The sequence below is a fragment of the Hemiscyllium ocellatum genome, chromosome 2, assembly GCF_020745735.1.
Source record: "Hemiscyllium ocellatum isolate sHemOce1 chromosome 2, sHemOce1.pat.X.cur, whole genome shotgun sequence".
Classification (NCBI taxonomy): Eukaryota; Metazoa; Chordata; class Chondrichthyes; order Orectolobiformes; family Hemiscylliidae; genus Hemiscyllium; species Hemiscyllium ocellatum.
In genome coordinates, this window is record NC_083402.1 from 139431940 (window position 1) to 139448156 (window position 16217).

The window sequence follows — 16217 nt, forward strand, 5'->3', positions numbered from 1 at the left end:
CCACAATCAGTGAAGACTGGGGGCAATATTTCATCCTCAATAACACTCAACACTAGAGCCCCCCAGGGGTGCGTACTCAGCCCCCTACTGTACTCACTGTATACCCATGACTGCGTTGCCAAATACCACACTAATGCCATTTACAAGTTCGCTGATGACACCACCATAGTCAGTCAAATTTCAGATGGTGACAAAACAGACTACAGAGGACCTGGAAAAATGGTGCACTGAGAACAACCTAGCTCTCAATGTTGGCAAAAACAAGGAACTCATTATTGACTTTTGGCGGGACATTACTCATGCCTCCCTGCACATTAACAGCACAGAGGTGGAATGACTGGAGAGTGTCATCCACAACAAGCTTTCTTGGACTCTTCATGTGGATGCACTGATTACAAAGGCCCAACAATGTCTCTTCCTCCTCAGGCAGCTGAGGAAATTTGGCATGACGGCGAATACCCTTGTTATATTTTATAGGTGCGCCAATGACAGCATTCTGTTTGGATGTATCACTGCTGTACCAAACAAGATTTGGAGATGGTTACAGAGAGTGGTGAACTCCGCCCGGAAAATAATACGGGCAAACCTCCCATCAATAGAATCCATCTACCAGGCCCGCTGTCAAGGAAAGGCCACCAGCATTCTCAAAGATCCATCCCACCCTTCAATGTTTTTCTACAACCTCTACCATCTGGGAGAAGGTACAGAAGCCTGAACACACGCATCAGCCAGTTCCGAAACAGTTTCTACCCTACTGTTGTAAGAATACTGAATGGACTCACAAACTCTTAACATTCGCCTGTACCTGTGTTTTTGGTTTGCTGCTGTTTACCTATTGTTCACTTATCTGTGCTACTGAACTCTGTGATCTGCCTGTATTGCTCGCAAGACAAAGCTTTCCTCTGTGCCTCGGTACACGTGACAATAAATTCAATTAAATTAAATTCAGAAGCCTGGTGAATTATAGCCCAATTAACCTCACATCTTGCATTGGCAAATATCGAGGCCTATCATTAAGGATAGAGTGGCTGAAGATGTAGCTAATTTTCAGCTGATCAGAGACAGTAGTAAAGGCCCTACAAATCTCTATGAACCTTTTTAAATACGTGAGGAGAGAACCTCTGGGTCCTAACGTCCACTGGTCGTGTCTCACCCTTTGGAAAAAATCCAGCAATGAGATGATAAGCCACTTTTATGATCTTATTGTGGGGTGGGTTCTTGAGGAAGGGGTCTCAGGAGGAGTTGGAGGCTTGGATAGGGGTGCGGATTTGAGGCCATTCCCTTGCCCCCATCCCTGCCTCCATTGTCACTAGTTGGATAAAATGCAGGCTCTATTCCTTAACCTAGTTTGCAAGTTGTCATGGTTTCTCAGTTTGGAAACTAGGCAGCTTTGTCCACCAGGGGGCAGATAATTTGGAAGGTGACGGGTTAAGGCCCTTAATTGACCATTTTGGTGGAAGTCAAGAAGGCCGTCTATGGATCATTTTAATTAATTACTGAGGTGGCAGGAAGAGGATGAGGGGCCAAGCCCATTATATCACCTTCTGACCATCTTCAGGGAAGAGAAAATTCCACTCGAAATATTGTCACCATGGCAAAACTGACAAAGTGTTGTCAGAGGACTGTGTAGGAGGAAGATTGAGAAGACTTCAGAGTTAATGCTGGAGGTGTTGAGATGGACTGTTTCAGTTAAAAGCCCTGGCCCTATCAGACCCTCAGCCCCTCTTGAAAACATTTCAGGCGTTCCCTCAGTTCGATTAGATTACTTACAGTGTGGAAACAGGCCCTTCGGCCCAACAAGTCCACACCGATCCGCCGAAACACAACCCACCCAGACCCATTCCCCTACATTTACCCCTTCACCTAACACCACAGGCAATTTAGCATGGCCAATTTACCTAACCTGCACATTTATGGACTGTGGGAGGAAACCGGAGCAACTGGAGGAAACCCACGCAGACAGGGAGAATGTAAGAACTCCACACAGACAGTCGCCTGAGGCGGGAATTGAACCTGTGTCACTGGCGCTGTGAGGCAGCAGTGCTAACTGATGTGCTACTGTGCCGCCCACATTGGAACCTCCCATTCCCAGGTATTTACCTGCAGTGACAGACTTCACACATACTGGTGAATCTTCTGAGACCATAAAACCGTGGTCCAGGAGTGGATCTTTGATAATCTTCACTGTGACCTTCAAAGGGCTGCTTGGCTGGTTTGTGTTAGCAGCTGCTCCATCGGCTGGACCTTGATTACTTCAATCACAAACAAAGCAAGGGTCACATTTGTCAATCATTGTCAGTATCTTATTATTTTCCATATTATTTAATCCACCTCGCACCCATCCTCAACACACCCCTTCAATCCCCCATCCCCCACCCCCGGCCTGGACTCAGTCAGGTTCCTGCAAAATTCTCACTTTTAGTCTCTCTCCATCGCATTGGCTTTCTGAGAGATAGGTCATTGTAAAAGGGATTTCCTCTGCTTCTCTGTATCCACCTCAAAACTGACACACCCATTCTCTAGGAACCTGCCAAAACCAGGGTGAAAAGAGAGCCTAAATAGGTTAATGCCCCTTGAAGTCACCTATGCCCGCACTTAGTACTCACCACACTAAATCCTAGCCTTAGGGATGTACCAGGTTTTAAGCAAATACAATGGGTAGAGAGTGGAAAGAAAAACCATGGGATGGTCTGTGATGAGATTGAAGGCTGGACAATAACAAAGGGGGTAATGGTGTTAGGCAAATTAAGTCAGAATGGAACAAATCAAGGAGCAAAACATGAATGTGGAGGAGGGATACACAATGACAACAGAGTCACTGCCACAAGATTGGCTGTTTTCCCTGGAGGCTGAGGGATGACCTTACAGAGGTTTATAAAATTGTGAGGGTAAATAGATAAGGACTTTTCCATGGGGTGGGGGAGTCCAAAACTAGAGGGCCGAGGTTTAAGATGAAAAGGGAAAGATTTAAAAGGGTCCTAAGTGGCAACTTTTTCACACAAAGGGTGGTGTGTGCATGGAATGAGTTGCCAGAGGAAGTGGTGGACATTGGCACAATTACAACAGTGAAAAAGCATCTGGATGGGTATATGAACAGGAAGGGTTGAGAGGGATATGGGCCAAGTGCTGGCAAATGGGACTAAATTAGGTTATCTGGTCCTCATGGATGAATTGGATTTAATACTCTGTTTTCGTGTTGCCCTGACTCTATAAATGATTCAGAGATCTGAATTATTGGGTTAGACATCAAATGGCCATGGGATTTTGATCCAGTGCTGGGAAACTTTGAAAATTACAGTCCCAGATATTATCTTGGAATGCCATCTACTGGGACAGTTGTGAATTTGAAAGGCTTAGGTTTAATTTTAAAATTTTGAGTGAATTCTCCCACCCTGATGTCATGAGAGTAATGACAAGTGTGGTGACAAAATAAGGTGAGAAAGAAAAAAGTATAGATTTGCATCATTGCAAAAGAAGGTCTTGACTTGCCCTGAGCTTAGAAAGGTGAGTTCTAAGAGGTGACGACCTTATTTCAGTGCATTTGAAGTTCATTAAAAGCCCAATTCGGCCTACTTACATCACTTCTCCAAGACACCTCTCCTCTACCATGAAACCTAGACAGTGAAAATTCTCAACAGAAAGGTCACAGCCAGTTCCTGACAACTACAAAATGGTGTAGACCCATCCTGCCATCACCTAATGCACTTCACACATCGATGCTGACATGGCGGATTGACGCTCATTAACTTTAGCACCAGGTTACAGACTGTCGGAGACCATCATCACTCAGACAGCCAGCTGCTTACACACCAAGTACAATTCGTGTGCTTTGAGTAAGTGGTGAGGTGTGAACATTAGAGGATCCACCACAGTCAATCAATCACACTATATGGGGATGGTCACAGTCAGTTCAAGTGATGTAGTCTAGTGATTACAGGTAGGTCAGTTGAGAGATCAATCTGTGAGGGGGTGGGCCAGCTTTTCTTTGCAATGAGACAAAGGGAGAGACTCAGTATGACAGAGAGGGACACATGAGCGGAGGGAGGTGATGATGAGCAGGAGAGTGTTATGGACCAGACCAGACCCTCTCAAAATATTTTAAGAAGGTAGCCTAGGCCCTAAGTCTTTCTTACTTTAAAAACAGATGTAAAGTGCCGTGTCCCGAACACTATTTACTGGTCAAACTACTCGATATTAAACAAAACATAATGTATTCAAATGCTATCGTTAAAATACAACAAAGGAAAGAAGAATTTAGAATAAATTAACTCGACTGGTAAACTTAACAGAACAATAGATACAACGACTATTATTAATTAACTGTTTCAATATAGTAGTATTCCATAAACACACCTTTTGGCAAAAAGGCAAATTCAGAAAACAGATTTTGTCTCACATGTAATCCAGCAACGTACGAAGAAAACCGTTAGCTTTTGGCCATAATCAAGAGAGGGGGAAAATAGGTTCCACTTTTTCAACATCACAATAACAACCGATGCTGAATCTCACAAACTAAAAAAACTAAAAACTAGAAATCCTGATTTGTGAGAGCTGGCCACACCCATCCAGGCTGCATCTATTATTCCAACTTTTAAAAAAAAACAAGGCCTCCCAAGTTGTTTACTTTCTAGGCTCTCACTAGCCAATTTGGCACCTCTGCCTTAAAACTTTGCTTAATCATAACCAGGACAAAACACACTTCCTAAAGCCACAGCATTATCACAAGAAGTCATCAGGTGTCCCCAGTGAGTAAGCTGGAAAGGCAGAAAGGGTTAGCAGTTTGGGAGGATGTGATGCTGTGAGCCCTTGGGTAGAACACGATGCATGCAAGTAGTTCATGAGCCTTGGCAAAGGTATGTGCCGTATCCTGAGTAAGAGGTAACAGAGAGAAGATGGTGGTACATGATCTTGCAGAGTGCAGAAAATCTTTTCTCTCCGTACACAGCACTGACCCACACTGCTCTTTATGCCAAGGTTGGTTGGCTTTGTTATGGTGTTCCCCTTTGGGGGATGGGGGAGGTGAGCAAGGATAAGGATTCCCATCCTCTCCCCCAGACAGCCCAGCAGCACCTTCAGATCTCTGTCCTGGAAGGAGCTTGTCTTTCCCCTTGAGACCGTTTCCAGATCAAGCCCCTGCAGTCTGAGAGATCAATGCTGATTGGGAGAGTCTGAAGTAGTGGCAGCTGGGCTTTTGGGGCAGGGGTGGGTGGTACAAGGAAACCAGGAGAAGATCTTACCTGGAGCACAGGAAACACGATTTCATGAGAAATGCAGCCAACATCTCAGGATTATAATTAGTGAGGAGAAACGTAGAAGACGGTGTGAGAAAATTGAGTGTGGGCTACTGTGAAACTCACTGGCCGTCACTTTCAGGAAAATCAGAGAAATCAGCCGGACATCACTGTATTGGAAAGTACAGGATGTTCAAAGGATCTACTTGACAAAAAGTTTGCAAAAAAGCAACAGATCAGTTCAAATCAGTGTGATTTTTTAAACAAGCGCAGAGGAAGTCTCCTTGCTGTGTTTGAATCTGATTAGAATGTTTTTGTTTCATTGGTGGGCAACAAGATTCCGTGCACTGAAGTGTTCCATGCAGACCCCAACTGAATGGCCTAACAGAGGTTACCACAGCAACACCCCTCTGCAGGTCAGGGTAAACAGCAGGGATGGTCTGCTCTACCACTTATTAAAAATGTGAATTATAAACAGGGACCAGGTCACCACAGGGAGTGGAAGGAGCGAGCCCTCTACACTGTGCCCTATCTCCAGCCCTTCCCAGTAACCACACTACAACACTGTTTTCATGTTGCCCTCTCTCTATAAATGATTCAGAGATCTGAATTATTAAGTTAGACATCAAATGGCCATGGGATTTTGATCCAGTGCTGGGAAACTTTGAAAATTACAGTCCCAGATATTACTTTGGAATACCATCTTCTGGGACAGTTGTGAATTTGAAAGGCTTAGGTTTAATTTTAAAATTTTGAGTGAATTATCCCACCCTGATGTCATGAGAGTAATGACAAGTGTGACAAAATAAGGTGAGAAAGAAAAAAGTATAGATTTGCATCATTGCAAAAGAAGGTCTTGATTTGCCCTGAAGCTTAGAAAGGTGATGTCGGACTAAATCCCACTCTCTGCAACTGGATCCTCAGTTTCCTGACCCACAGGCCACAATCAGTGAAGACTGGGGGCAATATTTCATCCTAACTAACACTCAACATTGGAGCCCCCCAGGGGCACGTACTCAGCCCCTTACTATACTCACTGTATACCCATGACTGCATCACCAAATACCAGACTAATGCTATTTACAAGTTCGCTGATGACACCATCATAGTCGGTCAAATCTCAGATGGTGACAAAACAGACTACAGACGGGAAGTGGAGGACCTGGAAAAATGGTGCACTGAGAACAACCTAGCTCTCAATGTTGGCAAAACCAAGGAACTCATTATTGACTTTCGGCAGGATGTTACTCATGCCCCCCTGCACATTAACAGCACAGAGGTGGAATGACTGGAGAGTATCAAGCTCTTCGGAGTGGTCATCCACAACAAGCTTTCTCGGACTCTTCATGTGAATGCACTGGTTACAAAGGTCCAACAACGTCTCTTCTTCCTCAGGCAGCTGAGGAAATGTGGCATGACAGCGAATACCCTTGCCAACTTTTATAGGAGCACCATCAAAAGGAATCTGTCTGGATGTATCACTATCTGGTCTGGTAGCTGTACCATTCAAGATTGGAGACGGTTCCAGAGAGTGGTGAACTGGGCCCGGACAATCACAAAGGCCAACCGCCCATCTATAGAATCCATCTACCAGGCCCGCTGTCAAGGAAAGGCCGACAGCATTCTCAAAGATCCATCCCACTCTGGCAATGTTTTTCTACAACCTCTGCCATCGGGGAGAAGGTACAGAAGCCTGAACAAATGCACCAGCCGGTTTTGGAACAGTTTCTATCCTACTTTTGTTAGAATACTGAATGGACTCACAAACTCTGGACATTCACGTATCTGTATTTTTGTTTTTGCTGCTGTTTACCTATTATTTACTATGTATGCTACTTATCTCTGTGATCTGCCTGTATTGCTCGCAAGACAAAGCTTTTTACTGTGCTTCGGTACACGTGACAATAAATTAAATTAAATTCAATTCAATAACTCTCTTTTAAAGAGACACATTCATAGCATTTGCCTCAAATGAGTCCGGACTGTTTTGTTCACCAGAAGAATTATGAGTGGAACTGAACTGTGCAATCATGGGTGAACATCCCTACTCCTGACATTAAGATGGAGGGAAGGTTATTGTGGAGGGAGTTGAAAATGGCTGAGGCTAGGACACTTCCCCAGCTCCCCCATCGATCCCAAACCTGCCACTTCCTCCAACATCTGCTCCCATTTAGCAGTTCTTAGGAGTTAAAATTCAGCTGGATTTGTTGGATACAGTAGAGTTTATATCCCAAGGAGATTGGGAGGCCAGCAGGACTTGAAATGCAAACATTGAGGTTCAGGATGGTTTACATATTCACTAATGGCACTCAATTACTATCATTTTAAACTCACAAATATTGGAATACAAATGTTCTTCTACCAAGATGGTAACAACAGAAATATTTGAACTTAAACAGCATGACTCACCGTGTCCCAAAATGTTTATAGTGAATGACTTACTTTGGAAATGTAGTCATGTAAGTGTAGAGAAATGCAGCATCCAATTTCTGCACAAAAAGATCCCACCAGGAGCAATAACTTAAATGGACAATTATGATGTTGGTTGAGAGATAAACATTGACTGAGACACTGGGTGTACTCCCCATTCTTGTTTGAAAAGTGGTTCTACATCTTTTACTGCCAGCAGACAGAGATCAGTTCAATGTCTCAAGTCACAAATGGCACCTCGGACAGTTTGGCACCCTTTCAGTGCTGCAGTGAAGTGTCAGCCTGGATGATGAGCTCAAATCCCTGGAGTGGGGAATATTGAACCTAAAACCTGCTGACTCAGCAGCGTCTAGTGCTCAGATACTACAGCTACATTGTACCCTTTGACACATCAAAAGTGGATATGAGAAGCAAACAAAGAAATTTACAAGATTAAGTACCATTACAAGTTGTGAAACAAAAAATTATGACAATGAAAATGCTATTACACAGATGGCATATATATAAAACCTATACAATATTGATAGGTCACAAAGATTTAAAGGTACACAGGCACAGCAATGGTACTGGCAGTGGAAACAGCTCCGAAATGAAGCTCAAGTCCTGAACCTGCCCCCACAGGTCACAACAGTCATTCATTGTTATTTCCATGGGGAACTCTTAATTAATCTGGAGATGGGACTACTTCTAATTAAGGATGGCAGCAGGTTTGCGATTCTGGGAGGTCAGTTAGAGGCATTGGAGCGGCAGCCTGCAACTGAGTAAGACACAGACAACACTTCAAGAGGAGTGTCTCTTACAACTTACAACAAAACCTGCCTTACAGTTAGAATTAAGTTAATTGTTATGCAGGTCACTACTGTAGGGTGGAAAGGGGTGGGAACAAGTTTTAAAATGTAAATGATTTTATCCACAGTTGCAGATAAATGAATAAAATGTAAATATTCACATTTGTAAAATTTCAATAAATATGTAAACAAAGCACTATAGATAAGTGTAAGATGTAAACTGTGAATGAATGACACTATAGTATAAGTAGAACACGTGGATTAATTCCTACTTCATTGTAAATAATATATGGAACAGAATGAATTATTTTACAGATGGGAATTAATTAAATGATTTCCTTCATTGGTTGGATTAAAAATTGAATGGGTTCTTCTACAGAAGGGAAGAGAATATTGCAAAAAATGTGAAGTTGTCTTGCAGAGATGGGACACAATATAAAATGTGAATTAATAACTGTATTGATTAGTTTGTTGTAAACATTGTCAATACATTCTACCAAAGATAATGGTATATATGATACAAATAGATCTCTTGATAAATTCAAACATATAGAATTTGAGTTCACACTCCTGAGGGAAGGGCATGATGCTTTCAATGTGGAAGCTGCTTAGCAGATAAGAATAGTGTTTGAGGTTTTAACCTGCGTCTTTCTCACCACGTGACAGACAGAAGGGTGTCTGCACTGGGAGAGTATTACATTTGCAAAAGTCCAATTCCAAAACTGCTGCAAATGTACCAACTTTCTTTATGACCACTTCAGATTTGAGCCATCACAACTAACTCCCTCCCCTGCAGAGACAGGTCAGTGGTGCTAATATTTAAATGAGGGTGAATTAAAGAAAGTTTTAACTTAAATTTAAACTTAACCACTGCTGCATCGAGGTTCAGATTAAAATGGAGGCACAAATGAGCAGCATCTTATGGGGCTAGTTAAAGACCAAGCCCCATCCTTCTCTCCCTCGCTCTCTCATCTTTGGTGGTCTGCATTGCCCTAATGGACTTTGTATGTAAATAAATCTGTTGGAAAACACAGGTGATTTAATGATGGTGGATAGGAGGTGAATATTGCCACAGATGATCTAGTGGTGGAAAAACTGGATGTACGTGATAGCACTTCCGGATATAATGTGAATAGGTAAAGAACATTAAAAAATTTGGAGGCCAAATGTTTACAGAGGCTCTGTGCTGATTATGGTATAATGAGATTCATGTAAGTTGTGACACAGTCACAGACTCATTCATCACGGAAGCCAACTTTCTGGCCAACTCGTCTGTGCCAACCAGACATCCCAGTCTGATCTAGCAGAATTGGGCCCATATCCCTCTAAACACTTCCTATTCATGTACCCATTCAGGTGCCTTTTAAATGCTGTAATTCTACCAGCCTCCACCATTTCCTCTGGCAGCTCAACCCATACATGCGCCATCCTCTGCATGAAAAATTTAGCCCTCAGCTCCTTTTTAAATCTTTTCTCTGAAACCCATTCCCTTCAGTTTTGGACTCTCCTACGTTAGGAAAAAGGCTTTAGCTTTTGATCCAATCCACATCCCTCATGATTTTATAAACCTCTATAAGGTCACCCTTCAGCTTCTGCCGCTCCAGGGAAAACAGCCCAGCCTATTCACCTTCTTCCTATAACTCAAATCCTCCAAACGTTGAAACATCCTTGTCAATCTTTTCTGCACCTTCTCACATTTAACAACATCCTTCTTATAGAAGGGCAACCAGAATTGTATGCAGTGTTCTAAAACTGGCCTCCCTAATGTCCTCTACAGCTGCAACATGGCATCCCAACTCCTATACTCAATGTTCTGACCAATAAAAACAAGTGTACCAAACACCTTCTTCACCTCCCTGCCTACCTGTGACTCCACTTTCAAGAAAGTATGCATCCATACCTCTAAGTGTCTATGTTTGGCAAGACTCCCCAGGCCTTACCATTAAGTGTATAAATCCTGCCCTAGTTTGTCTAACCAAAATGCAACACATATATTTATCTAAATCAAACCCCATCTGCTACTCCTCAGCCCATTGGTCCATCTGATCAAGGTCCCATTGTACTCTGAGATAACCACCTTCGCTGAGCACTACACCACATTATTACAAGGAGAAATTTCTCATATCTCTTCCTTCTCACAATTTACCCAAGACAATGTCATTTCAAGTAAAAGGGTTTCAAAAAGAAAGATTACTAAAAATTCAACTTCCACAACTCAGCTGCAAAATCAACTACTCTGCTGCCTGTAGGAATCTGGAATTACAGAAGGGAAGCAAACAAGGAGCCACTTTTCACAGAAAAACATGCATCTCATAGAGTACGTCACAGATTCCTGATCAACATGGTCCTTTTGTCAACGATCCAATTAGAAAATATTTTTTGTACACACTCTTTATAGCAACTCTCTATCATTCTGATTTATTATAATCTGCCCTTGGTTTCCCTTCTCACTGGCTTGTTTCCTGCTTTTTTTTTGTCCCAACTTACAAGTTTGCTGCAAGCATGAAAATCTTTTTTCTCACAGTGAAGTCACTGCATGTGCAACCTGTGGTAAGAAGCTGAAAAATAACACTGGAGAGAAGTGACCAAGGACACTAATGAAGCACAGGGCAAGGAATAAAAGGGAAAACAATTGCTAACAAGAGAATTAATGGAAAATAAAGCATATTTGAATCACAAACAAACAGAGAATCAGGATGAAAATGTGTTGCTGGTTAAAGCACAGCAGGTTCGGCAGCATCTCAGGAATAGGGAATTCGACGTTTCGAGCATAAGCCCTTCATCAGGAATGAGAGAGAGTAGCCAAGCAGGCTAAGATAAAAGGTAGGGAGGAGGGACTTGGGGGAGGGGTGATGGAGGTGGGATAGGTGGAAGGAGGTCAAGGTGAGGGTGATAGGCCGGAGTGGGGTGGGGGCGGAGAGGTCAGTAAGGAGATTGCAGGTTAGGAGGGCGGTGCTGAGTTGCTGAAGAGTTTCTGTGCAGAGGAGATGACCTGGGGGGTGCAGTGAGAGAGAGACTCACTGAAATCCTTGTAGAGGGAGGAAGAGAGCTTCTTCAAGGAAGGCATCCTTGCAAGAGGATTCGCAGTAGGTTAAAATCTTCGAGTAAAAAATGAGGTCTGCAGATGCTGGAGATCACAGCTGATGAACCACCAAAGACAGCTACAAAGAGATTGGCAGCAAATTATCTGGACTTGGAAATTACTCCATTTTGAAAATCATCCAGATCCTAATTGACAATGATTCCATTGCTTGCCAAGTATACAAAAGGACGGGGAAAGAAATAATCAAAAGCATCCCAACAAATCAATGGAAAAAGCTATTCGTCATCCAGCTCCCAATTACACTATCACCTGCAAAAGGCAGACAAAGAAAACTCATTTCAGACACAGGATGAGAAGCTGAAGAAAAAGTCTTGGTATAGGACTGAGTGATTTTGCAGAGTCAATGACTGATGCTGGCCTGGGATTGCAATTCCTGTCAGCATGAATAATACTCAAGAGAAACTTCAAATTCAACAAGTCAACATTTCTTGTTTTCTTTTGTTTCTAATTACAGAAGTTACGGAATATTGATGAAAGGCAACAATTCGATAATGATGTCAGATCAGTTGTTGCTTTGGTTTAGAGTCACTAGTACAGTATTAAACTTCTAAATTTCACATTAATGGGTAATTGAGTCAGGGATGCAAGAGCGCTCCAAAATGTTAAAAAAAAGTTCTTGTTTTATTTGAAATAAATCCATAGAGTATCAAATGCTCCAGATTCCAATTTGGAGGAGGCTGGTGCAAAGGATAGATTTGCCATGTCAAGTGCCCAATGCCAGTTGGTCCTGAGTGACATCTGCAGTGCAAGTATGCAGATGAAGAAATTGAGAGAGAAACACAATCAGGATCCCACCTGTAGACATTTGACTGAAGTACCAGAGATCTACATAGTTAAAACTATTCCAGTATAGTTAGGAAAATGAATGAAGGCAAAAGAGAAACACAATGAAGTAGTACCTGGTTTAGAAACGGAAATATTACATCAGTACAATGGGTTATATTTGTGCCACTGGAGCTACGATGCAGCTTCCTCAATACAAGCATTACCCCAACATGTTCAAACAGGCTGTAATCACCATTACAATAGTTATCAGCTTCTAAAGAGACCTGTAGAATATAAGAACACTATAAGGCTGAGTTATCTATTGTGTTTCCATCTGTATGTGTGCATCTCTCAGCTGCAACTTGAAGTTATTTTTCAAAAGTAATGATAAATATTGCTAAAGTTCGTGCAATTGGAGGCCCTGGAAATATGCATAACAATACAGAATTCAACATAGAATCATTATCATCACTGTAGGAAGTCATATTCCATTGAAGAAGCTCAGGGGTTAGTGACATGTAACACTAATGCTATACTGAATGAGCAAAACAAGGAATAAATTTTTAAAAATGGAAAGCAAATGGAATGCTAAATGTTACTGAATTACTTAACTGGAGAATAATCTTTTTGTGAGGTCCTCTTTAGCTATTTTCCAACTTGAATCTTTTATTGACAATCATGTTGTAAATACATGTACTCAGCAAACTGCAGAATTGAAACTTGAGTATAACAAGACAAAACACAGTTACAGGTGAGCAGCACATGACTAGTCAAGCTGCCTAATTGTCTTTGCATCATCAAACACAATGCAAATAATGCACTGCCACAGTGTCAGAAATTGATAATGTTATACATTATGTCACAAGTAATAGAAATTTGTTCTCCAATCTCTCACAGATGAAAACAGTCCCAAATACCCAAGTTCAGTCGTCAGAATGGGATGCTGTTTTCCACAGCCTAAACTCAGAACAGAAGTACACAGCCTGCACAACTCTCTTGATTTGATTAGATTAGGTTCCCTACAGTATGGAAACAGGCCCTTCAGCCCAACAAGTCTACACCGACCCTCTGAAGAGTAGCCCACACCTGACTAATGCACCTAACACAATGGGCAATCTAGCACGGCCAATTCACTGACCTGCACATCTTACCATCCATCTTTGTTGAAACCCCTTAAGATGAAGTGAACAATTGAATAAGCCAGTTCTGTCACAAAGTCACTTTGCAAAATTGAACAGTGCAGAAGAAACACAATATATCAAAACAAAGAAAACAATGAAATAGCCCTATGAAATTATGAGAAATCTGGTTTTAAAACTTACCAACTCTATTTCGTTACCTAAAATCTGATTTCTTGAACAAATGCTTTTTTGCAAAACACAAAGACGTTTCTTTTGCTGATTTCACCTAATCCATCCTACACACTTATTTGTTCAAAAATAGGCCTAAAGTCGAACAGGAATATTTGCTGTAATTACTCCATTTAGAATATGTGCAATTATGTCTGTCTGATGAGACCTACAACCAGCTAGAATATTTGGACACCTGGACTTCTGTGTGACACCAGTGTTCACTGTCACACCGAGACTGTACACATTGTGAATTGTGCCTTTGCTTTTAAATGATGCTGTTACTAAAGCTAAAAGGTTGTTGTTAGCTTTAAAGAGTCCAAGGCCATGTTATCTTTGTCAATTTGCATGTAGTCTCTCATCATAAACTTTTACTCTGCAGGTAGGGCAGAACTTCAATTCAGTTCATTCAGAAGATGTCACCTTTCATCTCTGAAAATCTATTCTGCCATTACTTATTATTCAAGACAATATGTTTCTTTGCAGAGTCCAAATGTTGCAGGTATGAACGCCAAAGATCCAAGCTGTAGATATAGTGTACATGGATCAACAGCTGAGGAAATGTTAAGTTTAGCTGAGGAAATATATATTGATTTATATACACAGGTATATCTGTACAGATCACGCACATACTGCGTGACCATGAAACACTTCATGTGAGGTACCAATTACAGTCACAGATGGAAACCACTGGAAGAACAGTGTTGTCACTTGTTCCAGCCAGAATTACACAAGATGGGGACAGACAGTTGTTTATCCTCAGCTTTAGTGGATGTGCCATCTTTCAGCAAAAGAAGATTGGGAAGACAGGGAAATTGCAGGAAGGTTACTGACTTAATTTCACATGTTCCTGCTTTGCATAATTAAGATGAACATAATCCATTAAGCTGTTGAAATCAAGACAACATAACCAAGTCTAGTACAAGGTGTGGTTTGAAGTTTAAATTTATCACTAGATGATCAAATATACCACTGATCTCCCTGGATTCCTCCTCTGATGGTGTCAGTGATGCTATCTGTGGTTATCCACCTCCAGTCCTGTTCACCTTCCTTGTGTGTTGTGCTCAGATGATCTACAACCAGGGAACAACAGATTTATGTGTCTCTAAGTCTTCACCAGACAAATACAGTGTATTCAGTGAGGATGTCCATCAGGAATATACAGCACTTTACATGAAGAGTAGGATGAGTGGGAATGATAAGTGGAGAGGTGAGGATGTGAACAGAAAGTGAATGGCTTGCACTCTTCAAATTTAAGTGGGTGTGAGGAGTGATGAAATGGAATATGCTTAACAAGATAAGAGTGAACTGGCTGCAATTGTACCCACTTCTACTGAGTGGGTTAGATTATTATACTGCTTCCAGAACTGGATACAGGTATAAACTACACCTGCTGGAGGACAGACAGCAATAGGTTTCTTCCTTGTATTCCTGAAAAAGATTATTTCTGTCCGCCTCCTGATGGCACCCAGCAAAACATTGTGAAATGACACCCGAGTCTCTCTTATAAATTGTCATCGCTTTCTAAATCCTCCAAATTTCATCTTGGAATTGGATCTTTGACCAGTTGAATTAAGATTAAGGTATGTCATGCAAGTGCACATTGGATATAAAAGATAAAAGTAAATTGATATTGAGGGATCCGGGTTAAGGTTGGATCTTCAGGTGTGCTGAAGTCTTTCTGGTTTCATCCAAGCCTATCATACCCTAGCTTGGCCTGTCCTCTGCTCAGGGCTGGTGTCTGCATTATTTTGAGGCTGTGACTGAATTTCACCACACGTGGGAATGCAAATCAATTTATGTACAGATGGCAATGACGTAAAATGTGACTGACTTCTTCAGATGGTAGCAAGGTATAAAATGTGAATGAATTTCTTGTCAGATGTGAACAATTCTCCAAACTGTAATGCGTATGAAGGTCACAGTGGAAATAGAGGAATTGTTCATTCATGTTGAAGTGATTGGTTGAACAAAGAGACCTGATGATCTTTGTCTTTCCTTTTCCAGCAGTCAGGCTTTAATCAATAAAAACAGATCTCACCTCTGTGAATTATCTCGTGTAAGGCGAAGCCATTTTGACACCACTTGTTCAACTTTGTGGGATTTGCGGACTTGGACCATGTTATCCTCTGGTTCTTCCATTTACCTGTAGGAAATAATAACTTGTGTTAATCTCACTATTGCATTGCATTGAATTGAATTGAATTTATTGTCACGTGTACTGAGGCACAGTGAAAAGCTTTGTTTTGCGAGTAATACAGGAGGATTACAGAGTTAAGTAGCATAGATAGCAAATAATAGGTATACAGCAAAAGCAAAAACACGGGTACAGGCGAATGTTAAGAGTTTGTGAGTCCATTCAGTATTCTAACAACAGGAAGGTAGAAACTGTTTCAAAACCAGCTGGTGTATGTGTTCAGGTTTCTGTACCTTCTCCCTGATGGTAGTGTTTGTAGAAAAACATTGCCAGGTTGGGATGGATCTTTGAGAAGGCTGGCGGCCTTTCCTTGACAGCGGGTCTGGTAGATGGATTCTATAGATGGGAGGTTGG

The 16217-nt window shown here is 41.7% G+C and overlaps 1 protein-coding gene across 1 annotated transcript in view; it reads right to left on the reverse strand.

The window, feature by feature from the left end:
• Window positions 1-15808, reverse strand: part of LOC132826248 (FERM and PDZ domain-containing protein 1-like) — a 60322-nt gene extending 44514 nt beyond the window's left edge. The window contains exons 1-3 of the mRNA XM_060841964.1: window positions 15708-15808; window positions 3574-3584; window positions 2101-2244 (exon numbers count right to left, since the gene is read on the reverse strand). Of these exons, the coding sequence (XP_060697947.1) occupies window positions 2101-2244; window positions 3574-3584; window positions 15708-15808 (256 nt within the window). The remainder of the gene's footprint in view (window positions 1-2100; window positions 2245-3573; window positions 3585-15707) is intronic.
• Between the last annotated feature and the right edge of the window lie 409 nt (window positions 15809-16217).